Source organism: Muscardinus avellanarius (assembly GCF_963383645.1).
Source record: "Muscardinus avellanarius genome assembly, chromosome: 16".
Lineage (NCBI taxonomy): Eukaryota > Metazoa > Chordata > Mammalia > Rodentia > Gliridae > Muscardinus > Muscardinus avellanarius.
In genome coordinates, this window is record NC_137802.1 from 26,328,443 (window position 1) to 26,356,311 (window position 27,869).

The window sequence follows — 27,869 nt, forward strand, 5'->3', positions numbered from 1 at the left end:
CAGGGTTCTGGGAATGTGACCTTTTGCTGCAGCAGCCTCTGGAGCTGCAAAACTGGGGGGCTGGGCTAGAGATTGAGCAAACAGAGCGGCAGAAAGGACTGCTCCTCTCCTGCCATTCTGTCTCTCCCTTCCTAAGGCAGCAGAGCAGAGGCCGCAGGAGCTCCAAGGCCAGCTTGCCAGGCCCTCAGCGAGAGGCCCCGCCATGGCACTCCCAAGGCCCCTTCTCGTGCTGGCTCTGCTGGCATGGGGTGCTCTGGCCGACCAAGGTGCGGAAGGGTATTGGGGTAGTGTAGAGTGGGTGAGGGTGGACTGGACTATGTCAACTGACACTCTCTCTCTACAGAGTCATGCAAGGGCCGCTGTACTGAGGGTTTCACACCTGAAAAGAAGTGTCAGTGTGATGAGCTCTGCACTTACTACCAGAGCTGCTGCATGGACTACATGGCTGAGTGCAAGCCCAAAGGTGTGCTCAGAGCCTGGGGGGAGGGGTACACCTGTGTCCTCTCCACAGCTGAGACTCACTACCACCCACTCTGGCTGCAGTCACTCGTGGGGATGTGTTCAATCTGCCAGAAGATGAATATGGCACCTATGACTACCATGAGGAGACCCAGAACACCACCAGTGTCTACCCGAAGCCCGAGAGCCCCTCCTCGAAGCCTGAGCTGGAAGGGACTCCTGGGACAAAGCCTGTTCTGACCCCTGAGGAAGAGGTTTCTAATTATGGGCCGAGCCCCCAAGGGCCTGAGGTGGAGACCTCAGAACCTGAGGGGGTAACCCTAAGACCTGAGATGGGGGATCGTGGGACCTCTGGGTTTTCTGCAGAGGAAGAGCTGTGCAGTGGGAAGCCCTTCGACGCCTTCACAGACCTCAAGAATGGTTCTGTCTTCGCTTTCCGAGGTGACTCCAGGGCTGGGCCTGGGTGGGGGCTTGCCCCAGGAGCGGTCTCTCCCTCACACAGCCCCCTCCACTCTAGGACAGTACTGCTATGAGCTAGATGAAATGGCAGTGAGGCCTGGGTACCCCAAGCTTATCCGAGATGTCTGGGGCATCGAGGGCCCCATTGATGCTGCCTTCACCCGCATCAACTGTCAAGGGAAAACCTACCTCTTCAAGGTGCCGCCGGGCCCAGGGGCGTGGGTCGGGCTGAGGACATCTAGGGAGGGGTTGAGAGCTGGTATGCCCAGGGTCTCTGTGGGCAGGAAGACCAGATCCAGGCCCTGTGGTACCTGGCCAGGGCTCCATGAGAACAAGGCAGTCTGAGGCTCCGGGTCCTGGGTGGCAAGCCTGGAGGTGGGGACAGCCACTCTAGGGTAGGGCTCCCTGCCTCTGTAACCAATGGCTGCCTCCTCACCCCATTTCACCTTTCCTTTCTCTCAGGGAAGTCAGTACTGGCGCTTTGAGGATGGGGTTCTGGACCCCGACTTCCCCCGAAACATCTCTGAAGGCTTCGTTGGCATCCCGGACAATGTGGACGCAGCCTTGGCCCTCCCTGCCCATAGCTACAGTGGCCGGGAGCGGGTCTACTTCTTCAAGGGTACTCAGGGGATGGAGTGGTCTTGGTTTCTGGGGACAGGCCTCCTTGTATGCTCACCCCCATGCCAGGAACTTCGGTAGCCTCTGGGCTCTCCAGCCTTGCTCAGCCCACCCACCCTCCTGATGCCAGCCCCTCTCCCCCTAGGGAAGAAGTACTGGGAGTACGAGTTCCAGCACCAGCCCAGCCAGGAGGAGTGTGAAGGCAGCTCCCTGTCAGCCGTGTTTCAGCACTTTGCCCTGCTGCAGCGGGACAGCTGGGAGGACATCTTTGAGCTGCTCTTTTGGGGCAGATCCTCTGGTATGGCTTTGCTTTTGTCTTAGGAGGGCTGGAACCTCTGGAAAGGCGAGGGCTGTGCTCTTGGAGCTATTGATTAAGAGCTGTTTGCTCAGGCCAGACTTTGCTTCTGTTGACCTTTGGGGGAAGGCTTGGCTTCACTTGGACCCACACCTTGGACTTTGCCTAGCACAGTCAAAGGCACAGCCAGCCTTGGGAGGAACCATGGATGAAGGTTTTGGGGAGGCCTGGGGCATGAAGTGGAGACACCAGGGATATGGTGAAGGGAAGACACAGGAAAGAGCACTTAGCAGGGAGTCTGAGGCCCAGGTGCTGGGATCGGACACCAGCCTGCTGTGTCCTTGGGCAAGATGCAGCAGATGAACTCTGAAGGTCCTGTTGGGGACAGGGCCTGGGCCCCCAAGTCCCTCATTAACTCATTCCCTGCCACAGGTGGTGCCAAGGAGCCCCAGTTCATCAGCCGGGACTGGCATGGTGTGCCTGGGAAAGTAAACGCCGCCATGGCTGGCCGCATCTACATCTTAGGATCAGCACCCCGGCCCTCCCAGGCCAAAAAACAAAAGTTTAGGCGCCGCAGCCGCAAACGCTACCCTTCCCACCGTGGCCGAGGCCGTGGCCGCGACCACGGCCAGACTTCCCACCGGCCATCCCGTTCCATCTGGTCTTCCCTGTTCTCCAATGAGGACAGCAGGTGGGAAGCCTACAACTACGACGACTACGACAGGAAGTGGCTTGTGCCTGCCACCTGCGAGCCCATCCAGAGCGTTTACTTCTTCTCAGGAGGTAGGAGTACCCCTCCCCAAAGCTGATCTTGCCTGGGACATCCCTGCTGGCTCTGGTCCCCATGATCTGAACACGGCTTGAGGGCGGTGACCCCAGAAAGCCAGGCAGGGAGTCCCTGGCTGCATGGTAGATGTACACTTTCCCTTCAGGAGAGACCTTCATCTTCTTTCTCAGGGAAAGAGTGGGCAGGGCCAGGCTGGGTCTCATAATCCTCTGTCATCCTCTCTTTCAGATAAATACTACCGAGTGAACCTTCGCACTCAGCGGGTGGACACTGTGAACCCTCCCTACCCACGCTCTATTGCTCAGTACTGGCTGGGCTGCCCGGCCCCTGACCTTCAGTAGAAGTCAGAGCCCAGAGCTGGGCGTGGTGGCGCACGCTTGTAATCCCAGCTTTTGGGAGGCTGAGACAGGAGGATCGCGGTTCGCAGACAGCCTCAGCTACTTAGGCCCTTTGCAATTCAGTGAGACCCTGTTTCAAAAATAAAAAAGAATAAAAAATAGGGCTGGGGGTGTAGCTTGGAGGTAGAATGCCCCTGGGTTCCATTCCCAGTATATAGAAAAAAAAAAAAAAGTCAGTGCCCACACAGATGGGCCTCCATTAGCTTCCTTTCCCAGCCTCTTCCCAGTCCAATAAAAATCTTTTGCCTTGAGTTTAAGACTACTGTCCTGACTGGGGTGAACAGATTCATGCCTGGGTGGAGGGCAAGCTGGCTGTCAGAGTGGTTGAGAGAGGAGGAACAGAGAGGAGCCTCACTGTCTGTAGCCCAGACTCAGGGTTCTCTACATGAACCAGAAAAATTGGTGGATGGGGAGCAACTCCTTCTCTTGAGTTGAGCCCCCAGCACCCCACCAGCTGCTGAGCCCATGCTTGAGCCCTGTGATGATGACAGAAGCTACTAAGTTGTTCCTCTTTGGTAAGTCTGGCTTTGCCCTTAGAGCCGACCAGGGCCTTGGAGAGAAGGACCAAGAGGCTGTGGAATTTGAGCTTAGCTTTTCTGCCCATCTGGAGTCTAGAATCTAGTTACTCCCGAGCAACTGAGGAACTGGTCTCCGTGCTCCCTGAAACCCACCCCTAGGGTGGGCCTATTCTGGGGTTGGTGTGGGGGCAGTGAGGTCGAGACAGATAAGGAAGGACTGAAACTGGAAGGAAATTCACATGCACCTCTTTCTCTTAGCCAAGTGGCACAGAAGACTTTCAAGGAAGAGAACTGTAAAAGTAAACGTCTTTCTTAAACCTTCACTTGTACCTGTGAGGCTTCCTTTGGTTCTAGGTTCCTGGGCCCCAGAAAGCTCATCTGGGCCCTGGAGGGGTCATATAGAAAGGGTTAGATGAGAGCAGAGCTCTAAAGCAGCCCTGAGGGCAATCTGGTGCCCAAAAGACATCTGTTCCCCAGCCCTGCTGAGAGCAGGTGGCTCTGGCTTGTCTGCTCCCCCGTCCTCCTGATTCTGTGATTCACTGCCCAGTCCTCAGTTGTGGAATAGGATTCCACCCACTGTTCCTTGAATGTGGCCAGGACCTGGGCACTGAAGACTCCAGAAGAGATAGCCCAAGCCCTAGGGACGCCAGAAGCATGGATTTCAATGGCTTCTTGAAAGAAGCCCTGGGAGGATATTCATAAAGTACAGATTGCAGGTTTGAGGAGAGAGGCTGGGACCAGTTTCCTTTGTGAAATGAGGCGGGCCAGGGGCCATCAAACTGCGCAGCTTCAGCCTTGCCCCTGGCTTTCCTTTCTCTCCGGACCTGTCTTGCTCTAGCTGCTCTAAGCCTCTTCCGTGCTGGGGCGGGGCCAGCCACTCTGAGCAGCATAAAACCCCACACAGAGGGCCCGGTGTGAGCACAGCCCTGGCAAGGCCCTCTGGCTCCTCACCCTCTGCTGGCTCCATGGCCAGCCCTGTGGAGACATCTCCAGCAGGTGATCTGGTGGGGAAATGGGCAGGGTGTGATGGGAAAGGTAAAAGAGGGTGGGGTGCAGGGGTTGGATGGAAGCTCTGGCAGGGGGTCCTGGCTTGACCCTACCCCCACCCCAGGCCATGCCAGTGGCTTGTGTCCCCACCGGAGAAGGAGGACCACCTTCAGCGTTGGGCAGCTGCTAGAGCTGGAGCGAGTGTTTGCAGCACGTCCCTACCCCGACATCAGCACCCGTGAGCACCTGGCCCGGGTCACCCGCCTACCTGAAGCCAAGATACAGGTGAGCCAGAACCCTGCTCAAAGCAGGTACTCTTCTGTGCTTGAGCTGCAGCCCCGTCTCTGGGTATCCTGCCTTCTGGTTCTTCCCTGACCCAGAGAAGGTTGCTGGAGTCAGAACAGACCCCTTCATCTTCCTTCCCAGGTGTGGTTTCAGAACCGTCGGGCCAAGAGAATCAAGACCAGGAAGCCAGGAGGCCCAAGCCCTAGGCCTGAGCCTCCTCAGGGCTCCTGCTCTCTTCCAGACATCCCCCAGCAGCCCTGGGAGCCCCGAACGCTGGGCCAGCCTCCACATACCACCAGCACAGCTCAGTATACCTCTGTGTGTCCACAGGCCTCTTGTACAGCTCCCGGCATGGGGCTAGGACAGGGCTGGGCAGGGGCTAAAGCTGCACCCCCATGGGGACCTGCAGGGGCTCCAGGAGTCCACTCTTTGGAGCGAGCCACTCCTCAGACCTCACTGGGCAGCCTGTCTGATCTTATTTATGCCTCTGCCACTGTCAGCAATGTAGAAAACTCCTAGTGTAGTTCAGCATCCGTGGGACCCTCCTTTGGACCTCATGGCCCTGCCTAGGACTATACACAGCAGAACTGGATCCCCTAGCCCCTTCTTTTACACAGGGAGGCCTCTAGTGGGAAGAGTTTAGCACAGAGATTACTTTCTTCCATCTGCTGCAGGTTGGCCCAGAGCAGGTTCTCTTGTGGCTCCTGGGGCCTATGCCTGTCTTCTTGGTAGGAGGTAGCAGAGAAGGATGGGTCAGGGGGTCATATTCTCTACCCCTCCTGCCAGGCGTAGTTGGAGAACCAGTCAAGCTCACCCCAGCTGATGACCTTCTCCCTCAAAAGAGGCTGTCCCGGGGTGGGGCTCTAGATCATTACTTGCCTAAGTGAGCTAGGGAGGACTCTCTTCTACTGTTCAGGACCCCCTCTCCTGACCTCCTACCACTTGGGCAAATTAATCAGAACTATGGATCTTAAGAGGGAGTGATATTAAAGTAATAAAGTAGAAACAGGAACTTGGGGCTTAGGTCGATTTAATTTTCACAAACATCAGATTGGCTGTCCTCTGACGTCGGGCTGTGGAGTCGACCTGGCAGATTTGGGGTGGAGGGGGGGTGCAGAAGCATTGGGTTTTGGTATCACTGTCATCTGTAATACCATCTAATCTCCAAATAAAACCCAACTCTACCTTAATCTGGATTGCTGTGTGTTGTAAATGAATGGGGTCGAGGCCTCCGGAAATTTATCTCCATCACCTAATCCCTAAATAGGGCCAGGTTCCCCAGATTCTGGGTGGGAGGTATTACAAAGGCTTCTCCTGGGATTAGTCAGGGGGATGGTTAATTGAAAGGGTTAGGCTGACAGGCCTGGGGGATGGGAGCCTGTGCGGTACCCCTGCCCAGGCCCCACTAACTCCAGGTGCTCCACCTCTGGAGCCACCCAGCTAGGTAACCGTGACTCTCCCTGACTCAAGGGCAGGAATGATAATGCTTACTTCCTCTCCCTTTTGAGAGTAAGAAATAATACAAGTAAAGGGCTTCCTGAGGTGTGAGTACTGTGAGACCTAAGGCTACTTCCCCTGCCATTAAAAACTGGGAAGGCCTCAAACTTGTTTCTCTGATCTCTTGCTAACTCCTGGACCCAGAGGTCCTGGAGAAAGCTTGGCATTCTGAGAGGAGGTGGCTGAGGCAGGGCTCCCTTCTGTGCTGAGAACTGACCCTCTTAGTCCTAACTCTGCCCTTGCAGATGTTATCCTTTTTGCACAGTGGCCAATTCCTCCTCCTCCTCCTCTCACTAGGTCTTCTGCCTTTCTATTCCCAGGTACTCAATGCCATTCAGGCCTTTTAGTTTCTGAGGGGATTGGATTCCAGTGGCGATTCCATCCTATTAGCGAGGAAAGTGACTTCAATCTTGCTGGGCACAGTGGCATATGCTCGGAACCCTATCTTCTTGGGGGGGTGGGTGTTAGAATTGCAAATTTGAGGCCACTCTGGGGCAACCTAAGTGAAACCTTGTCTCAAAATGAAAAGTACTGGCTGGGCCTGGTGGTGCACACCTGCATTCCCAGTATTTGGGAGGATTGCAGGTTTGAGGCCAGCCTCAGCAATTTAGGGAGACCATGTTTCAAAATAAAAACAAAAACAAAACAGAAGCCAGGTGTGGTGGCGCATGCTTGTAATCCCAGCATTTGGAAGGCTGAGACTGGAGGACTGCGGTTCGCGGACAGCCTCAGCTACTTAATGAGCAGTGAGACCCGGTTTCATAATAAAAATAAAAAATAGGGCAGGGGATGTAGCTCGGAGGTCGAATGCCCCTGGGGTTCCATCCTCAGACCCCCCCCCCCAAAATAGGGTTGGGGTTGCACGCACATGTGCACATATAAAACGGGATTGAACATGAGCATATTACCTCTTGAGCTACAACCTCAACCTCCTGTACTGGAGATTGGACTCAGGGGCGTACACGCACATGTGCGCGCACACACCCCCCCCACCCCTCTAAAGATACAGCTCAGTGAGAGCGCCCCTGAGTCCAATCTCCAGTACAGGAGGCAGAGGTGGATGACCTTAATTTCACCATGAGATGACCAAGGGTCAGAATTCTGATCAAGTTAAAATCTTTTTAACATTTGGAAGTCTTTCAACCTAATTTCAGGTACCAGGGGAATTGGAAGCTCAAGGCTAGGAGGATGGAGCAGAGTGCAGACATAGCACAGCCATAAATCCCCACAAGACTTCAGCACAGCTTTTTGACCCAAACTTCAATAGTTCAGGTTACTAGGAATGTCAGACATTTTCTCACAGGTGGTATTTCTCTTGATTAACAAACTGTAGAGAAAATGTCTACTGAGCCACTATATATATATATATATTTATTTTGTGTGTCTGGGGTACTGGGGATGGAACCCAGGAACATTCTATCTCCAAGCTACACTCCCAGCTCTATTTTTTCATTTTGTGTCTCGCTAGGTTGATGAGTCTATGTGCTGAGGCTTTCCTTGAACCTGTGATCCTGTTTCAGTCTCCCACGTACTGACATTAGATGTGTGTACCACAATACCCAGCTAAGTATATAAGAATATAAAAGCTAGCTGCCTGTGGTGGTGCACACCAATACTTTAAGAGGCCGAAACAGAAAGATTGCAGGTTCAAGACCAGCCTCAGCAATGCAGTGAGATCCTGTTTAAAATAAAACATGCCGGGCGTGGTGGCGCACACTTGTAATCCCTGCGCTTGGGAGGCTGAGAGAGGAGGATTGCATAGGTTCAAAGCCAGCCTCAGTTATTTAGTGAGGCTCTCAGAAACTTAGTGAGACCCTGTTTCCAAATAAAATATAAAAAAAAGGTCTGTGAGTATAGCCCGGAGGTAGAAAGCTTCTAGGTTCCACCCCCAGTACCACCAAAAAAAAAAAAAAATATATATATATATATATATAAATAATATTTATAAATAAATAATAAAATAAATTAATCCAGGTGTGGTGGCCCATGCTTGTAATCCCAGTACTTGGTAGGCTGAGACAGGAGGATCACAGAGGTTCAGAGCCAGCCTCAGCTACTGAGTGAGGCTCTCAGGCTCTCAGCAACTTAGACCCTGTTTTCAAATAAAATATAAAATACGTCGGGGGAGTATCCCGGAGGTAGAGGCCCCTGGGTTTCATCCTCAAGAACACACACACACACACACACACACACACACACACACACACACACGTAAATAAAAACAAAATGAGCTGGGCGTGGTAGCATATGCTTGTAATCCCAGCATTTGGGAGGCTGAGACTGGAGGATCGCAATGTGCGGACTTAGTGAGGCTTCAGCTACTTAGTGAGGCCCTCTGCAACTTAGTGAGATCCTGCTTCAAAATAAAAAATAGGGCAGGGGGTGTAGCTTGGAGGTTGAATGCCCCTGGGTTTTATCCCCAGACCCGGGGGGGGGGGGAGAGAAAGGGCCAAGATGTAGCTTGGAGGTAGGATGCTCCTGAGTTCAATCCTCAGTAGCACACACACGCACAAAATACAAAAGCTTTGGGGGAATAAAAAGACCACAGGAAAGATGGATGTAGCACAGTAGTGGAGTGCTTGCTCAGCATATGCAAGGTCCTGGGCTTATTCCCCAGCACCACAGAAACAGGAGGATATAGTGAACAAGCAGTAAGGAGGAGCCTACGGTTAGGATCAGACCCTGAACAATTCACACAATTAGGAAAATCTTTGTACTTTGTGTTGTCACAGAATCTGAAATAAGAATACACTAGACACAATAAATATTTATTGGATAAATAATGTAAAGATGATACCCTTTCAAGTGTCTTATATACATATATTCTATCATTGTACCACATACCTAAGTTCTCAGAAGTTTAACATTACACAAAGATATCAGGACAACATAGAAGCCTTTGGCTCCATTTAACAGAGAAAGGACCACAGCAGGCCATTTGATCTCTCTCAGTCTGTTTCGCCTTCTGGGAAAGAGGCTTAATACCATTTCCTTTTTCAAAAAGATAGCTGCCTGGCTTCTAGTTCCATCATCCCATACCAACCTTTCTTTTTCTTTGACGTCTGTCTCCTGACTGGTTCTTCTTCCAGCATAAAGTGGAGAGAAAACCTTTCTGCTTTATTAGAGGCTTCTGCTCTCAGTGACAGGCCCGAACCAGAGATGTATGGATGAAGGATGGCAACTGATTTGTGCACTTGGACAAGTTCAAGGCGGTACGGTTTACTTCTGGGAAGGCCTGGATTCCACCTACTTCTCACAGAAAACTCTCAGTCCCGAGAGTGGGCAAATGGACTAAAAAGACGGCTTGGGTCAGGAGAAGGTACGGAGGTTCTTTCAGTTTTAAAGAAGTGTTGTCCAAATCTCCACTGCTCTCTCTGGAAATTTATAGAAGACAGGCAGGAACAGCAGGTGGTCTGGCCTCATCTTCTAACTGGAGCTGAGTACAAAGAGCCTCATGGGCTAAGAGTCAGGATCCACAGAAAGAAATCTGAGGCACCCAAAGTCTTCTCCAGACTTTGATGACGAAGCACCAGCTACAGCTCTCCCAACTCGCCTTCCATTACTCGCACCATGACGTATAGTTCGGCCAGACCTACCACTGAGGCAACGATTAATGCGGCCAGCACCCGCTAGGGAGGGGGAGAATTAGGCTTAGGGGATGCAGGGCAACGCTCAGCGCTGCAGCCCTGAGCACCTCTAGTGGGGATGGGGAGGAAAAGCAGACCTGGCTTCTCTTGGGATTATCACCTGCCCTTGGGAATGCTGGAAGGCTCCAGCGCTCCCCTTGCTTACTGCATGCATATGTTCAATTTCTAACCTGTGCAATGCACTTACATCTCCCTTTCCCACTACCACCCCCACCTGGGGCACTTTGTCCTGCCAAGCGTCTACTCACCGAGGCCATTTCTGTGAAGATATACTGGCTCCCAAGGTAAGTGCAGACGAAGGCAGCTGCCACGGTGACAATGAAGTTGAAGATGGCGATGACCAGAGCCTTCACTGACCTCACTTTGGGGAGGAGCCCAGAGAAAAAACCTTTAGGTCGGCATTTTCCAGGAGGCCCTCTTACCTCACAGCCGCCTCTCCCAGAAACTGGGTTCTTTTCAAAAGCAAATCTGAGTAGATTAGTCTTAAACCCAGAATGCAGGGGTGGGAAGAAATGCCATCAACCTTCCCAGGGAGAGAGTTGGCTCCTGGTTTCCCAGAACCTCACCTTGTTTTCCCAGGTCGCTGAGAGTCCCACCATGCCATGAATCCTGGGGAAAAGAAAGAGTGGATGATTCTGGAATGAAAGCAGAAAGTCAGCCCAAGGCCTTAACATATTAAATCCGTATTCTCTTGTCTAGGACCATTCTCTTTTCTGGCCCATAAAGCAAACATTTCAGAGAAGAGGACATAGGTTCCCAGTACCCATCAATTCCTCTCTTGATTCAGGGTAGGAGCATACCAGAGATTAGTAGGGAGTCCTATCAGAAAAAAAGTTGTACATATACTTGGGAGGCTGAGACAGGAGTATCACAAGTTTGAGGCCAGCCTAAGTAACTCTGTGAGACCCTGTTTCAAAACAGGGAATGTAGCTGAGCATGGTGGCGCATGCTTGTAATTCCAGCGCTTGGGAGGCTGAGACAGGGGGATAGCAGAGGTTCAGAGCCAGCCTCAGCTACTTAGTGAGGCTCTCAGCAACTTAGTGGAAACTCTGTTTCCAAATAAAATATAAAATAGGCCTGGTGGCAGAAAGTCCCTGGATCCCTCCGGGTGTGGTGTGGTGGCGAACGCTTGTAATCCCTGTGCTTGGGAGGCAGAGACAGGAGGATCGAGCTGGTTCGAAGCCAGTCTTGTTGGCTTAAGAGAACCTGTTTCCAAATGAAAAGGTTAAAAAAATAGGTCTGGGAGTGTAGCCCATGGGAGTGTGTCCCGGAGGTAGAAGGGCTTCCAGGAACACCAGTACCACCTAAAAAAAAAAAAAAAAAAAAGTCCCTGGATCCCAACTCCAATACCACATTAAAAAAAAATAAAATAAAAAAAATAAAAAAAATAAAATGCTTTGCTGAGCTAGACATGGTGGCCCATGCCTGTAATCCCAGTACTTGGGAGGCTGAGACAGGAGGATCGCACAGGTTTGAAGCCACCCTCAGCTACATAGTGAGGCTCTCAACAACTTCGTGAGAGCCTGTTTCCAAATAAAGTATGAAATAGGTCTGGGAGTATAGCCCAGAGGTAGAAAACCCCTGGGTTCCACCCTCAGTACCCGCCCCCAAAAGCAGGGAATGTAGCCAGGCATGGTGGCACATATTTGGGAGACTGAGAGAGGAGAATCATGGTGTTTGAGGCCAGCCTCAGCTACTTAGTGAAGTCCTTTGCAACTCAGTGAGACCCTGTTTCAAAATAAAGAATAAGCCATGCTTGTAATCACATCATTTGGGAGGCTGAGACCAGAGGACCGTGGTTCATGGACAGCCTCGGCTACTTAGTGAGGCCCTTTACAACTCAGTGAGATCCGGTTTCAAAATAAAAAATTAAAAATAGGGCTGGGAGTGTAGCTTGGAGATAGAATGTCCCTGGGTTACATCCCCAGCACCATAAAACAAAAATAAAAAACCAGAGGATGTAGCCTAGTGGTAAAACATCCTGGGTTTAAATCCTAGTACCACGAACAAAAGACAACAACACAAATGAGAAAAAAAACCAAGGCTACAGGACTCTTCACCTCGACAACATTTAAGAGTCAGTTATCATCTAAGCCCAGAGTCTCAGTGAATGAGTTGTAAAGTATATTTAATTTGCAACACAGAGCTCTTATGGTCCTAGAATAGGATATAAACCAAGTCTTCATGTTGTTTTTTTTTTTCTTATCCCTCTTGCCTTTCTCCTGTTTTTAGGGGCTACTCAGTCCATGCACTGAAGAGCAGATTTTACCTGACAGGTGACATTGCGAGTGATCCGCTTATATTCCTCATTGGCCAGCTGTACCTTAATCTTCTCCAGCCGGGCAACTAGCTCTGGGTTCTAAAGAAGAAAAACCATGTATGAAGACTGATATTCTTCTACATATTTCTTGCTAGAAAGCATATCATAACCACTGGTTCCAAGGAGCACCAGAAGACCTGCATACCAGTTATGCCTCCACTGCTTTGTAAACTAGTTTTTCAACATTAGTTATCCAAAGCTGTCAAATAGGAAGGGCAATACCCGGTTCTCTCACCCCAAACCCAAAGATTTAAAAGGCAAACCCTTTACATACCCGTGGAGGCTTCACAACTTCTGGGAGATAGATTTCACTGCCTTCTAGGAGCTCATGAAGGTATACTGTGGAATCTGGGGGGAAAAAAGTTTCCACAACCATAGTGAACAATGAACTATGATTGAAAAGATCAGAAAAGGGTCTAGCTCTTCTACAAAAATAAAACATGGTCATCCCTATGTCAATCCGCACCCAGAATAATTTTCAACTGGATAAAAAAATCTAAGACAATTCCATCTAAATATTTCTTAGTGGGGCAAGTTGACTTAAACTTCCAGCTCTCAATTACTGTGCTAACCAATACATAGCCATTTGCCTTTGGGTTAGGTTATTCCTGTGACCACAAGTAAGTCTGCCCTAAATGGGCGTAGGTCATTGTGATATTAAATCACTCAGAGATCACCTTACCAGATTTCTTTCTTTCCTTTAATTTAATTTTATTTTGTTTGCAGTACTGGGGATTGAACCCAGGGGCATATTCTTTATTGTGAAACAGGACCTAAGTAGCTGAGGCTGACCTCCAACCTGGGTTCTTTCTGTCTCAGCCTCCCAAGTAATGGGATCACAAGTATGCACCACCAAGCCCAGCTACCAGATGATTGCTTTCTGAGGTCCTCTTTAGTTCTAATTGTTGAGCGTAGACTGCTACCTTTAGCACCTCTGGCTTAGGGGTGTGTGTGCGGTATGGGGGATTGAACCCAGTGGCATTCTACCTCCGAGTTACATCCCCAGTCCTATTTTATGTTTATTTTGAAACAGGGTTTCACAAGGTTGATAAGCATCTCACTATTTGCTGAGGCTGTCCTTCAATCTGCAATCCTCCTGTCTCAGCCTCCCAAGTACTAGGATTACAAGGTGCACCACCACACCTGGCTAGGCTACGTTCTGGCAAAATACCTTACATGCCAGTTTGTGCAATTCCCTTCCTTTACAGACAAGAAAGAAAATGGAGGCGCAGGGAGAAGGAATGACTTCCAAGGGAGATAGTGACAGAACTAGGACCAAAACTCAAAACCTATTTCTGAAGCCCGGCGTGGTGCAATTTCGGCCGAGCGCACACCTGTAATATCAGTACTTGGGAGGCTGAGACAGGAGAACTGGAGGGTCTAGGGCAGCCTGAGCAACTATGAGACATTCAGCAACCGATTGAGACCATGGTACAAAAAAATGAAAATAAAAATGGCTGGAGGTGTAGCCTGGAGGTATAAAGCCTTTGGGTTGAATCCCTAGTAACTAACACACACACACACACACACACACACACACACACACACACACAGACTGCCATCCATGATCAATTCCCATAGGAGATAGGGAGTGAGTGGGAGGCCCTAGGGTTTATGAGGAAACTCTTGGGTTGGCTACAGGAGTACTTCACAGAAGGAGACTAGTGGAAAAATCCCTCAAGAGGGAGTAGATCTGCAAAGAAGGAAGCGGCCCTGGGCTACAGACCGGCTCACCCCTTTCTCTCAGGTGTTGGTGAAGATCCCGGATCAGACGGAAGGAAACCAAGCGTCGGGGGCCACCGGGGCTATCACCGCCCGCGTGCTTCTTCGCCAGCGCGGCCTCGAGCTCGGCCCGCAGCTTCCGGGGAAGCCTCTCTGGCTCCAGTTCCCCTCCGGGGCTCAAAGCGCGCAGCAAGCGCCCACCTGCAAGCAAGGAAGACGCCATTCCGAGCGGACTGTCTGGGTAGGTGCCCCTAACTCGGACTTCCGCCTGAGACGCGCCGGAACTAGCAGAGCTCGCGAGGCGGGGCGGGGCGCGGCGCGGGGCAGTGTGGGGCGGAGGGAGGGGCACGGCGCGGCGCGGGGCAGTGTGGGGCGGGGGCGGGGCGCGGCGCGGGGCATTGTGGGGCGGAGGGAGGGGCACGGCGCGGCGCGGGGCAGTGTGGGGCGGGGGCGGGGCGCGGCGCGGGGCAGTGTGGGGCGGAGGGAGGGGCACGGCGCGGCGCGGGGCAGTGTGGGGCGGAGGGAGGGGCGCGGCGCGGCGCGGCGCGGCGCGGGGCAGTGTGGGGCGGGGGCGGGGCGGGGCGCGGGGCAGTGTGGGGCGGGGGCGGGGCGGGGCGCGGGGCAGTGTGGGGCGGGGGCGGGGCGCCGCCCGGCCCGGGGTCGGGCCCTGTGTCAGCAGCCGAGCCGGAGCTCGGGCGGGACATGGCTGGCTGTGCGGCCCGGCGGGCCCTGGCCGTGGGCAGCCGCTGGTGGTCCCGGTCGCTGACCGCGGCCCGGGGGCCGAGGCCGCTCTGTGCGGCGGGCGGAGCGGCGCCCTTCCCTCCTGCGGCGACTACGACCACGCGGAGGCATTTCTCGTCCCGGTGAGGGACGGAGCGCGGGGAACGGGCCCAGAGCCTCGAGAGCGTGTTCTGGCGGGTGTGGCGCCTCGGAGGCCGGGCCCCTGGGGGTGACCGGAGTTCGACCTGGAAAAAGGTCCCAAGCAGGGGAACATCGTGCGCTGTCTGGGACCTGTGCCCAAGAGCAGAGTTGGGACCCAGGCCCAGAGCCCTGGCTGTGCAGGGCTGGCTCTGAGGGGCGACCTAGTAACACTCCCCAAGTGAACCCTGCCTCCCGGGCTGGGCTTCCCAGCCCCGCGGTGAGTGGGCAGCCTGTGAATGCAGCCCCACGGCTTTCGACTTAATCTCTCACACCCCCCTGACCCTATTGGCTCATGGCCTCCCTTAGAAAGATGCTGGAGGTGGGAAACAAGTCGTCTTGAGTGGGGGCCCTCGTGGGTCTCAGGTTTCGGTGTGACCTCGGGGAGACTGTTTTTGTCAGTGACTTGGGAATAGAGGGTCCAGGAAATGGAGGTGGTGTGAAGAGTGGATAGAGACAGGCAGATCAGATTGGGGCCAGTGGGTCCAGCTCACATCTCCAAAAAATGGAGTGACTGCCTTGAAGGACCCCCAGAAAGAACACTGTCTAGAGAGGTAACCGACAGAGCTGGCCATATAGTGGCTGAAATTGGCCACTGACATTGGGAAGATGTGAAAGTTATTTGCAACTTAAGACTTGTGAAAAACTGCAGCAGCAGTATTTCAGGACATAACAGAAGAAAAAGCAGTGCTGGTTTTGAGGTACCAAAACAGATTGATGTAAATATTAACCAAATCTGTATTGAGAGACCGTAGGAGTAGGTGCAATGTATGTGGTACAACAGAAAAGGTGGAGATAATTATGCCCTTCAGAGCAGGGTAAGAACTACAGAGATGGACACAGAATTATGAAACAAAACACACACACACACACACACACACACACATATATATATATATATACACACACAAATATATACATATAAATATATATACACATACATACATACATACATACATACATACATTTGCGGTACTGGGGATGGAACCCAGGGTCATTCTACCTTCGAGCTACACCCCCAGCCCTATTTTTTATTCTTTAGCTTGAAACAGGGTCTCACTGAATTGCAAAGAGCTTAAGTAGTAGCTGAGACTGTCCTCAAACCACAGTCCTCTTGTTTGAGCCTCCCAAATGTTGAGATTACAGGTGTGTGCCACCATGCCTGGCTCAAAACAAGTTTTATTTATTTATTTATTTATTTATTTATTTATTTTGTGGTATTGAGGGTGGAACCCAGGGGCTTTTCTACCTCTGGGCTATACTCCCAGACCTATTTTATACTTTATTTGGAATCAGGGTCTCACTAAGTTGCTGAGAGCCTCACTAGGTAGCTGCGGCTGGCTTTGAACCTGTGCCATTCTCCTGTCTCAGTGTCCCAAGTGTGGGGATTATAAGTGTGCGCCACCATGCCCGGCTAAAAACAAGTATTTTTTGACCACCTCTTATTCACTGCTCCTGAGAGGCAGCAGAGATTAATCAGACACAGGTATTGCTTCCAGGGAACTTAGAGTCTCTAATGGAGATAAGACATGGACACAAGCCACTGAACTGCAAAGTTAGAAGGACAATTAAAATGCTGTGGGAAGCCAGGCGTGGTGGTGCACACTTGTAATCCCAGCATTCGGGAGGCAGAGACGGGAGGATTGCAGTTCACGGACAGCCTCAGCTACTACTTAACGAGGCCCTTCAGAGGTAGAATGCCCCTGGGTTCCATTCCTAGTACCGGAAAAAAAAAAAAATGCTGTGGGAAGTCAGGTCTGGTGGTGCATCCTTGTAAACCCAGTATTTGGGAGGCTGAGACAGGAGGATCATGGTTTGCGGACAGCCTCAGCTACTTAGTGAGGCCCTCTGCAACTCAGTGAGACCCTGTTTCAAAAATAAAGAGTTAAAAATAGGGCTGGGGATGTAGATCAGAGGTGGAATGCCCCTGGGTTCCAACTGAAGTACCGCCCCCCCCCCAAAAAAAAATGCTGTGGGAGGTCAGGAAGGCTGGTTGGGTGAGAAATGGGGCAAAGAAGTTATATTTAAGCAGTGTATGAGAATATATGAAGACTGCTTTGGGAAGAGGAAGGAGCAGAGAGTATGGGGAGGTGTTTTTTTTTTTTTTTTTTCTTTAACCAAGGAGAAGCCTGTGGCTAAACCTCAAAGGAGAAAACGGAGCAACTTTGTGGTATGATGGCATAGCAAGGCCCTCACCTGCTTCAGCTGGCCACCTGTCCTACCCTTAACTGCTGTCATTGCCCTGGCTCCTCAGTATCCTAGTATTCAGATGGATCAGTACATGTTTGAACCTGCTTTTTCATTGCTGTGACAAAAGTACCCAACAAACACAACTTAGAGGAAGAAAGGTTTAGTGGGGCTCACAGTTTCAGAGGTTTCAGTCCATGGTAGAGAAGGAAAAGCCCTGCTCAGATCACTGTGCTGGAAGCAGAGAATGAGAGGAGGGGATTAGGGACATCTGTAGCCTCCAAGACCACACACTCAGTGACTCTTTTCCTTCAGCCATAACCTATCTCTGAATCTTCCTGCATTTGGGATCACAATTTCAATGCATGAGCTTGTGGGGAGACATTCTTAAACCCATAATCATTATTGTCTCAGCTTTTTATTTGCTTGTTCTTTCCCTTCCTAATCAGAAACCGACCAGAAGGCAAGGTGTTAGAGACAGTTGGTGTTTTTGAGGTACCAAAACAGAATGGAAAATATGAGACTGGTCAGGTAAGTATTGGTTTGGGTCTGCTCTCATTTTCAATAGGATGATAGTCCTAAATGGTATTGTTTCATACCACTCATTATACTGTTTTTGTTTTTTTTTTCAGTACTAGGTTTTGAATCCAGGGGCATTCTACCTCTGAGACACACCCCCAGCCCTATTTTTTATTCTTTATTTTGAAATAGGGTCTCACTAAGTTGCAGGGGTCCTTACTAAGTAGATCAAACCCGCATTCCTCCTGTCTTAGCCTCCTAGGTACACTCATTATTTTTTTTATGGTTTTTTTTTTTAATTTTGGGGATCAAACCTAGGGCCTACTGCATGCTAGGCAAATGCACTACCACTGAGCTTCACTCCACCTTGATGTTTGGTATTGGACCACAAGTATACTTTTTTTTTTTTTTTTTGGTACTGGTGATTGGAACCAGGGGCATTCCACCTCTGAGCTATACCCCCAGCCCTTTTTAAAATTTTTATATTGAGGGTGTATTCATTCGAGTTACCCCTCTATGCCAGTCTGGTATGGAGCTGTACCTATCCTCTGTATTTCTACCTTTTAATAAACTTCTTTAAATCTTCAAAAAAAATTTTTAATATTGAAACAGGGTGTCACTAAGCTGCTGAGGCTGGCTTCAAACTGGTGATCCTTTTGACTCAGCCTCCCAAGTACTAGGATTACAGGCATGTACTACCGTGTCTGCCTCAGAATCACAGTTTTTTTTTAAGATGATATGTCTGTGTCTAGATTTGAATGCACTTAATAGTCGTTGGGTTTCCTTTCCAAGTTAGTGTGGACAGGGATTGTTTGGATTATAGTGAAGAGAAAGTCAATTTTTTGAAGATGTCAGCAGAGGGAAGTTTGTTACAAGTAAACCTTTGACATTTTCTTTATCAAGCTTTGGTTGTGAGGCTCTTTTTCTATATAAGTTTTGTTCCAGATCCACTGGGATTGATGTAGGTTAGGCATTGGAGTAAAGTCAGAAAGCAAGGTAGACATGGTTCTTGCCTTCATGTAGTTTACAGTTTAGAAGGGAAATATGATTTACACATGGTCAGTAGCTATATACTGCCATGTGGAGGGGAGGCTAAAGATTTCCTGAAGGCTCGAACCATGACCTGAAAGTTGAGTAGTCACCCGGGTGAAGAGGATATAGGGCATTCCGAAATTGGTCTGAGTTGGTCACCAGGTTCAAGGAAAAAGGTGGCAAGACCTTGTGCCACAGTTGTGTCTGTCTGTGCTGCTTTGTGCAGCCCTGCCTGGGTGGATTTGCTGGACTGAAGTTTCACCGAGGCCTCTTTTTCCTCCTAGCTTTTCCTTCATAGTGTTTTTGGCTATCGCGGTGTGGTCCTGTTTCCCTGGCAGGCCAGACTGTATGACCGGGATGTGGCTTCTGCAGCCCCAGAGAAGTAAGTTTCCCTGTCAAGCCTCTCAGTATCCTCGGGGGGGGGGGGGCTGACTTGTGGCAGACATACGTAATTGGGGTCTCAGGGGTGAAGACAGTGTCCTCTTGGGCCTTAGAAACAGCCCCAGAGTGCTTCTCTGGCACATATACCCTTGGAGACAAAAGAGCTGAGTGCCAAGGATGGTCTTAAGCCAGAGGGACCTTTTCTACTTCTCTAGAATGCTTTCCTATGCTACAGTCAGTTTTCATAAGTTCTCTAGAGGGCATTTTGGGACCAGTGTTGGTTTCTTTTTCCTTCTTTCTTTCTTTCTTTCTTTCTTTCTTTCTTTCTTTCTTTCTTTCCTTTTTTTTGCATTACTGGGTATGGAACCCAGGGGCATTCTACCACTGAGCTACACCTCAGCCCTATATTTTATTCTTTATTTTGAAACAGGGTCTCACTGAGTTGCAAAGGACCTTGCTAAGTAGTAGCTGAGGCTGTCTGCAAACTGAGATCCTCCTGTTTCAGCCTCCCAAATGCTGGGATTACAAGCATGTGCCACCAAGATGGGCATTCTTTATTTTGAAACAGAGTCTCAGTAAGTTGCAAAATGCCTTACTAAGTAGCTGAGGCTGGCCATGAACCTTTGATCCTCTTGTCTCAGCCTCCCAAGTGCTGGGATTACAAATGTGCACCACCATGCCCAGTTTAGTCTTGGTTTCTTTATGTTCAGTTGGAATCTTTTCCTTAATCTCATATTATCACTAGAGTACATTAAAAAAAAGAAAGGGATCTGGGCATGGTGGTACAGGCTTGTAATCCCAGCATTGGGAGGCTGAGACTGGATTGTAGACAGCCTCAGCTATGTAGCGAGGCCCTTTGCAACTCAGTGAGACCCTGTTTCAAAAATAAAAAAAGCCGGGTGTGGTGGCACACGCTTGTAATCCCAGCATTTGGGAGGCTGAGACTGGAGGATCGTGGTTCACGGACACCCTCAGCTACTTAGTGAGGCCCTCCGCAACTTAGTGAGACCCTGTTTCAAAATAAAGAATAAAAAACCTGTGGGAAAAAAAGACTAAAAAATCGGGCTTGGGGTATAGTTCAGAGGCAGAATTGCCCCTGGGTTCCATCTCCAGTACTGTGCAAAAAAAAAAAAAAAAAAAAAAAAAAAAAGAAGAAGAAAGAAAAAAAGAATAGGAACAGCTCCATCATGCAATCACAGATAGCCCCTGGGGCTGTGGGAATGTGGGAGGCATAGGGTACTCAGTCCCTGGAGACCAAGGTAGCTATTGGATTTTCTCAGCATGCCCCCCTTCCAAAAGGCATCCAGAGAATAAGATAAATGATGACTGCCTGGGCCCTCCTGGCTCTACTGTTTGCTCTGACTGGGGAGCAGCTAGGTTGCGATGTTGCTGAGCAGTGCCCAGCTGGTGCTAAGCCCCTTCACATTCAGGGACCAGCCTGTTTAGGCGAGGAGGAGGTAGGGAGCTGAAGCACAGATTCCTTTTCTCTCAAGGTGATTGTGGGCTTCTTTTTCCACCATACAGAGCAGAGAACCCTGCCGGCCATGGCTCTAAGGAGGTGAAAGGCAAAACTCACACTTACTATCAGGTGCTGATTGATGCCCGTGATTGTCCACATATAGTAAGTTATTGTGGTGGCTGGGCCTGGGGTCTCCTCTTTGGGAGAGGCCTGTACCCAGTGGGAACAAAGAGGAAGGAGAGGGGTCAAATGAATGCAGCTCAGCCCTGGGCCCCAAGGCCTCAGGTCTGGATAGTGGCTAAGAAAGCCTCTGATTCGCTCCTTGCCCTAGTCTCAGCGATCTCAGACAGAAGCTGTGACCTTCCTGGCTAACCATGATGACAGCCGGGCCCTCTATGCCATCCCAGGTGAGGAGCTACATCTAAGTGGTGCCTGTGGAGAAGGGCTCTGGTGCCCAGGGAGAGGATTTTGATGTACCTGCTAGGAGGGATTGTGATCCTAAGAGGTATGGTGCCAGGGTTACCCACCATAGGCGAGGCTCTGAGGTGTCTTCTGAGCCTCATCTCCTCTCTTCTGTCCTCTGCTCCCTTTGTCTGCATCTCTGTGCCAGGCCTGGACTATGTCAGCCATGAAGACATCCTCCCCTACACCTCCACAGATCAGGTTCCCATCCAACACGAGCTCTTTGAAAGGTTTCTTCTGTATGACCAGACAAAAGGTAATCTCTTCTGGAAGGGAGGCAGGCAGGGGAGGGCCCTTTCTTGAAGGATAAGATTACCATCTCAATAATTCTACAGCTTTATTTCTGCAACCTTTTTTTTTTTTTTTTTTTTTTTTTTTTCGGGTCTGGGGATGGAACCTAGGGCCATTAGACCTCCGAGCTACACTCCCTGCCCTATCTTTTATTTTTTATTTTTAAACAGGGTCTCGCTAAGTTGCAGAGGGCCTCACTAAGTAGCTGAGGCTGTCCACGAACTGTGATCCTCAGGTCTCAGCCTCCCGAATGCTGGGATTACTAGCGTGCGCCACCACGCCCAGCTTCTGCAACCTTTTTGAACATCCCCAAATCCTGTGAAGTCAGAGGCTCGGGGGTGATGAGTGGCTCAGGGTTGCTAGGAAGTAGCAGCTGGAGGTCTGAAAGCCAGAGCTTGTAACTCCCAGTCCACTTCCCTTCCCACAATATCACACTGCCTACCCCCTTGGGGCTTATGCTTGGTAGCAGCTCTGTGTATTTTTCCGGTGTTACTGGAAAGAGGAGCTGGAGAGTGTATACAATGCCCTGGATGCTGGCCAGGTCTAACCTGTTAACTCTTGTCCTAGTACCCCCTTTTGTGGCTCGGGAAACATTACGGGCCTGGCAAGAGAAGAATCACCCCTGGCTAGAGCTCTCTGATGTTCACCGGGAAACAACTGAGAACATTCGTGTTACCGTCATCCCTTTCTACATGGGCATGAGGGTATGTATCCAGACAGGGCCCCTTCTCAGGGCTGCGCTCCAGATACCATGTGGTGTTCCTAATGTTGACTGCCGAGGTTGGGGTTGGAGTCTAAATCTAATCCATGTCCCTGTGGTTTGGCTCCCAAGTGCTCAGGTGTTGGGTGGCGTTGATAGATACCAAGACCCTAAGCAGGAAAAACTCAGAGGTATCAGGAAGGAGTCCTCTACGCTGGCTTTCTTCTTCCTTCAGGCTGAGGGAGCCTTGCAAGTTCAAGGCCATCATTGGCAACTTAGCAAAACCTTGTCTCCAAATAAGAAATGAGGGCTGGGGTGTAGCTCAGCAGTTCCATCCCCCATGTATATGGATAAATATGTGTATGTATGTATATCCCAATCCTTTTTTTTTTTTGCAGTACCAGGAATTGAACCCAGGGCACTCTACCTCCAAGCTATATCCCCAGTCCATTAATTAATTAATTTATTGCAGTACTGGGGATGGAACTCAGAGGCATTCTACATCTGAGCTACACCCTAGCCCTATTTTTTATTCTTTATTTTGAAATAGGGTCTCACTGAGTTGCAAAAGGTGCCACTAAGTAGTAGTTGAGGCTGTCCTGAAACTGTGATCCTCCTGTCTCAGCCTTCCAGATGCTGAGATTACAAGCATGTGCCACCACGCCCAGCTTATTCTTTATTTTGAACAGGGTCTTACTGCTGGGCGTGGTGGCGCATGCTTGTAATCCCAGCATTTGGAAGGCTGAGACAGGAGGATCGCGGTTTGCTGACACCCTTAGCTACTTAATGAGGCCTTTTAAGACTCAGTGAGAGGGACCGGGATGTAGCTCAGTGGCACAGCGCCTGCTTTGCAGGTGTGGCTCCCTGGGTTCGATCTCCAGTTCCAAAAAGAAGACAAAAAAATAAAAATAAAACTCATTGAGACCCTGTTTCAAAATAAAGAATTAAGCCGGGCATGGTGGTGCACGCTTGTAATTCCTGCACTTGAGGGGGCTCAGACAGGAGGGATTGTACAGGTTTGAAGCCAGCCTCAGCTACATAGTGAGGCTATCAGCAACTTAGTGAGACTCTGTTTTCAAATAAAATATAAAATAGGTCTGGGAGGATAGCGTGGAGGTAGAAAGACTTTGGGTTCCACCCCCAGTACCACCAAAAACCACAAAACAAAACAAAGAATAAAAAATAGGGCTGGGGGTGTAGCTCAGAGGTAGGATGCCCCTGGGTTCTATCCCCCATTATCACACACAAAAAAAGAGGATCTCACAAAGTTGCAGAGCCCCTCACTAAGTAGCTGAAGCTGGCCATGAACCTGTAATCCTCCTGTCTCAGCCTCCCAAATACTGGGATTACAAATGGGAGACTTTTCCTTTTTTCTAGGAGCTCAAGGTCATGGGGAAGGTAAAAAATCTGACATAGGAAGTGCTTGTAAAAGAGGCTGGGAGGACAGAGGACAGGGCACCCGCGGCAGTGATGGGGTCAGGGCTGGTTAGGAGGGTGGTGAGAGAGGTAGGAGCCCCGCGGTTGATTTTCATTGGCATCTAGCTGTTAGTGATCTTGGCAGCATAAGAATGGATCAGGGGAGGTGGCCTGCCTGTGGGCTTGTCAGCCATAGTTCTGACACCATCATCATCATCATCCTAGATGATGCAGCTTGGCCTGTGTCTGCTACCTTCCTGCAATACTTGTACGTCAGTGGAGACATGTTGATAGGAAGAGACTTGGTCTTACTCTCCGGGACTTAAATTGTCTTTCTCTCCCCAGGAAGCCCAGAATTCCCACGTCTACTGGGTGAGTGTCTTCCTCAGGGGAGGGGAGCTCAGGAGGTGCCTGGGGGTCCGCTGACATGGTTAGGGGGTCGTTTACCTCCTGGTGTGGGTGGAGCCTGCGCAAAGCAGGTGTCAGCCTTTTTGCCTTTTGCTCTGCACTGAATTCGGGATGGGCTCTTCCAAGGTCTGGTCTTTCTCAAACATGAACTCTGTCCCCCAACCTCCACAGTGGCGCTACTGCATTCGTTTGGAGAACCTGGACAGTGACGTGGTACAGCTGCGGGAGCGGCACTGGAGGATATTCAGTCTCTCGGGCACCTTGGAGACAGTGCGAGGCCGAGGGGTGGTGGGCAGGGTAAGCACCACTGGGCCTGGTGTTGGCCAGCAGTCTCCAGAGGCTTCCTGTGTAGTTTCCTACTCCGTGGTCACAGAGACTTGCTGTGTGAACACATTGAGTTGTCTTGGGTTAGGAATCTTAGGACAGCCCTGTGAGACATAGGTTGCCTGCAGCACATTTCACAGAAGAAAAGAATGCAGCTGATAAGTTAAATAAGAAGCCATGATTCCATTGCTAGTAGTGACTGGGCCAGGATTTAAACCAAGAGAGTGTGAAGTCAGAGCTTGTGTACTTGTTGAGCAGCGTTACGTCTTTTACAAACCTGAATTTGAATGTGCTTAGGGGGCATGTACAGCCCATTACTCGTGGTTGTCTTGTCCCCTTACGCCCGTACATTCTCTGCTGGTCTGTGAAGGGATTTAATTTTGCAATCTCTGCTCGCCCCATCTTGCCTTCTGAGAAGTGAAGTCATAGATAGTACTAGTGCCAGGGCCCATATCCAACCTGCATTTAGACATGTCAGGAGGGGTTTGGGTAAGCAACATGGAAAAGCAAACAAGAACAGGGCTTGGAATTAGATAGTTGGCTTCAAATTTCAGCTGTATACGCACTGCCTAACCTTGAGCAATCTCAGCTTCTTACTGCTGGAATAGGGGTCACACATAGTACTTTGTACTAGAATTAAGTCAGTAAAGGTTTGCACAGCACTGCTGTGGTACCTGAAAGGTAGCTCTCATGAATGGGCATCAGAAGGGATGTTTTCAGAGTGGGTCTTGTGCCTAGCACCTCTGTCTGATTCCTTTAGACAGTCAAACTGAGTTTTTCTCAGAGTCAGACAGAAGGCCCAGGCCCATGGCCGTGCTGTGGATGAGGTGCTGGCAGGCAGTAGCTGTGGGAGTACCTGCTGTGGTGGCTGCTTGGGTGGGGCATCTGGTCCATGTTGAACTGGCAGTTAGCATGTGCCCCGGGCTTCAGGGAACCTGTCCCTGAGGCTTGGTCTGACCCATCTTGCCTGAATCCTTACAGGAACCAGTGTTGTCCAAGGAGCAGCCTGCATTCCAGTATAGCAGCCATGTCTCCCTGCAGGCTTCTAGTGGACACATGTGGTGAGTGGCATGTGCTGGTCAGGGGCCACTTGACTCACAGACGTGGGGCAGGTCCCAGCCAGCTCATTGCCGTGGTCAGCCCCTGGCCCTGTCATGTCCTGAGATGGAGCCTTGTCTGCTTTTCCTTGTTCAGGCTTTTATGACCTGTCCCCCGTTCCCTATGAGCTGAAGGCTGAGGACTTAAGCCCAGGGATTTGATGCATAACTGATGGCTCAGGTTTTCCCCCAGTGTTTCACTCCTTAACCTGAAAGTACTGCTGGACAGATTATGCAGTGTTCACTGAAGGGCCAGAATCAGCTATGTTTTGTCTTTTCTTCTTCCTCCTCCTCCTCTTTCTCTATTTCTTTTTGCAATACTGAGGAAGGAACCCAGGGCCTCACACTTTCAGGCAAGTGCTCCATCACTAAGCCACACCCCCGGCCCTTTTTAAAGAATTTTGAGACAAGGTTTCACTAAATTGCCCAGGCTGAACACTAGGTAAAGTGGCACTCCATTGTAATTCCAGTACTTGGGGGAGGCTGACAGGAGGACCACAGGTTTAAAGACAGCCTCAGCAAGTAGTGAGACTTTCATCAGCCTAACACCACGCTGTGTAAAAAAAAAAAAAAGTGGGGGGACTTTGAGTATACCTCAGAGGTAGAATGCTCCTGGGTTCAATCCCTACTACCACCCAAATTTAAAACAAAAAAAATTATTCCCAGAATAATTCCTGTAACTTGAAATCCTCCTTCCTCAGATTCCGAGTAGTTGGGACTGTGGGTGTGCACCACCATTCTCAGCTGTTTCTTTGCATGTAGGGGCAAGAAGGGCTCTTGGGTCTCTGGATCCAAGAGAGCCCTGGTCTGCCTAATCCTGCTGTGGCTCTGGAGCTGAGGGCATGGAGCCACTCAGGGCATTAGCCCTGAGCCTCTCTACTCCACTCCCCCAAGCCAGGAATTTTTCTGACCCTCAGGGGCACGTTCCGCTTCGAGAGACCTGATGGCTCCCACTTTGATGTCCGGATCCCACCTTTCTCCCTGGAAAGCAATAAAGATGAGAAGACACCACCCTCGGGCCTTCACTGGTAGACCAGCTGAGTCCCTGAGTGCCTAGGCTTGGCCCCTCAGAACAGGTCTCAGCCCACGGCTGCTGCAGAACACTTCTCTCCTCATCATGGGCCACCATGGGTGTCTCAACCCTTTGCACCATTTGATTGTGCGTTTCCTCTTTTTTGGGGGGGCGGGGGTAGGCTGCAGTTGTTTTCTTTGGAAGACCCATGCAGGACTCCTCCAAGGCTGGCCTCCTCATAAGTCCTGCCTATACCGTGTTTCAGCAAACCTTTCCATCAGGGAACTGTGGTCAGCTACCACAGGCCAGGAGGAGTTTCCTGGCCTGTCACTTAAGTTGTCTGGAATGTGAGGTTTAGTCAATAAACCAGTGTATGCTTGGCCATTCTTGGCCACTCTTGCCATTTCTGCCCCCAGGGTCTCGGGCTTGACTCAGTGGAGGTGTCAGTTGCTTTCTATGAAGGCCACTTCTAGAGAGTCCTGCCTTTGCTAGGGCTCGTCTTTCCCTTGGGGTTGGAGGCTGGCTGGATGTCCCCTGGTGGTGCTGTGCCTCTCAGGCAGGGGGTAGGCACTGGATTGGACCCTTCTTTATCCTCTGCCAAGTGCAGAGAAGGCCAGCATCAGGCTCACAGTAGCCTGGTTCCCAGCACTGCCAGCCACCTGCATCTCTGGCCTTGTCAAGCCTAGAAGAGGTGTGAGGCAAGCCAGTCCTGCTGGAGCAGCGAGCCTGCCAGCCACAAGCACGGGTCTGTCAAGTGTCCAGACAAGAAGTACAGGAAGTGGACCAAGGAGCAGCATAAGGTATGAACAGAGACAAGCTACTTCCTGAGTGTCTCGCAGGTCTCTAGAGAAGAATTGAGCTGCATTTTGCCCTGATTCTAGGATTTCTTCTCTGCCGCCATTGTAGCATTGTTAGAGGTTGTTTCATTCTTGAATTAATATTAAATCTCAGCCTAAGTGTGGTGGTGCATGCTTGTAAATCCCAGTACTTTGGAAGCTGAGACAGAAGGATCCAGGTTTGCAGCCAGCCTCAGCCACTTAGACCCTATTTCAAAATAAGGAGTAAAATACAGGGCTGGGGGTGTAGCTCGGAAGTAGAATGTCCCTGGGTTCAACTCCTGGTATTTTCCTTAATCCTCCCCTAGGGGGAGTTTGGGTTGTAAGGCAAGGGAGCAGTCAATTTTATAACCTAGCTGGAACACAAGGTCAGATGGTGAACAGAAATACAAGAACCAAGCCCAGAGCTGCAAGCTCTCACTGTACCACTGTGGTATAACACAATTTTATTAGAAATTAGTGTTTACTTCCATCATTCAGGCTAAGCAACAAAGGACTGCGGTTATATGTTAAAGGAAAAATTCTCTCCTGCTAGGACATGTGCCATCCTTCAGGCAGATCATGACCACACATCAAACCCCAGTACTGGTCTGTATTAACAGCAGGCTTCCTGTTTTCTCTGAAACCCAACAAGAGGTTTGCCCCCCCCCCCCCCACGGGTCTGGGGATGGAACCCAGGGGCATTCGACCTCCGAACTACACCCCCTACCCTACTTTTTATTCTTTCTTTTTTTTTTTTTGGTGATACTGGGGTTCCTGGAAGCCCTTCTACCTCTGGGCTACACTCCCGGACCTATTTTTACTTTTTTATTTGGAAACGGTCTCCTAAGCCAGC

General features: G+C 50.4%; 4 protein-coding genes across 5 annotated transcripts; 3 read left to right on the forward strand and 1 right to left on the reverse strand.

The window, feature by feature from the left end:
* Window positions 1-202: 202 nt before the first annotated feature.
* On the forward strand, window positions 203-2,959 carry VTN (vitronectin; the record flags this gene model as incomplete). Its single annotated transcript, XM_080713389.1, has 8 exons — window positions 203-266; window positions 344-463; window positions 544-900; window positions 977-1,116; window positions 1,381-1,537; window positions 1,682-1,834; window positions 2,264-2,614; window positions 2,847-2,959. 8 exons carry the CDS (start codon window positions 203-205, stop codon window positions 2,957-2,959), a joined length of 1,455 nt encoding a protein of 484 aa, XP_080569515.1.
* Window positions 2,960-4,499: 1,540 nt separating this feature from the next.
* Window positions 4,500-5,325, forward strand: SEBOX (SEBOX homeobox; the record flags this gene model as incomplete). The annotated part of the gene is made up of 3 exons (XM_080712810.1): window positions 4,500-4,530; window positions 4,646-4,806; window positions 4,948-5,325. The coding sequence occupies 3 exons, from the start codon at window positions 4,500-4,502 to the stop codon at window positions 5,323-5,325; spliced, it is 570 nt and encodes a 189-aa protein (XP_080568936.1).
* A 4,511-nt stretch (window positions 5,326-9,836) lies between these two features.
* VMA12 (vacuolar ATPase assembly factor VMA12) lies at window positions 9,837-14,215 on the reverse strand (the record flags this gene model as incomplete). Its single annotated transcript, XM_080712921.1, has 6 exons — window positions 9,837-9,932; window positions 10,199-10,311; window positions 10,517-10,559; window positions 12,220-12,309; window positions 12,545-12,618; window positions 14,005-14,215. The coding sequence occupies 6 exons, from the start codon at window positions 14,213-14,215 to the stop codon at window positions 9,837-9,839; spliced, it is 627 nt and encodes a 208-aa protein (XP_080569047.1).
* A 479-nt stretch (window positions 14,216-14,694) lies between these two features.
* Window positions 14,695-26,279, forward strand: POLDIP2 (DNA polymerase delta interacting protein 2; the record flags this gene model as incomplete). Of its 2 annotated transcripts, none has more annotated exons than XM_080713287.1 (11): window positions 14,695-14,855; window positions 17,547-17,628; window positions 18,933-19,030; window positions 20,554-20,650; window positions 20,820-20,895; window positions 21,099-21,206; window positions 21,809-21,945; window positions 23,703-23,729; window positions 23,937-24,062; window positions 25,071-25,150; window positions 26,104-26,279. In XM_080713287.1, 11 exons carry the CDS (start codon window positions 14,695-14,697, stop codon window positions 26,216-26,218), a joined length of 1,107 nt encoding a protein of 368 aa, XP_080569413.1. In that variant the 3' UTR covers window positions 26,219-26,279. The 2 variants fall into 2 exon arrangements, with proteins under 2 accessions (XP_080569413.1, XP_080569414.1); XM_080713288.1 differs by having other exon boundaries at window positions 18,987-19,030.
* Between the last annotated feature and the right edge of the window lie 1,590 nt (window positions 26,280-27,869).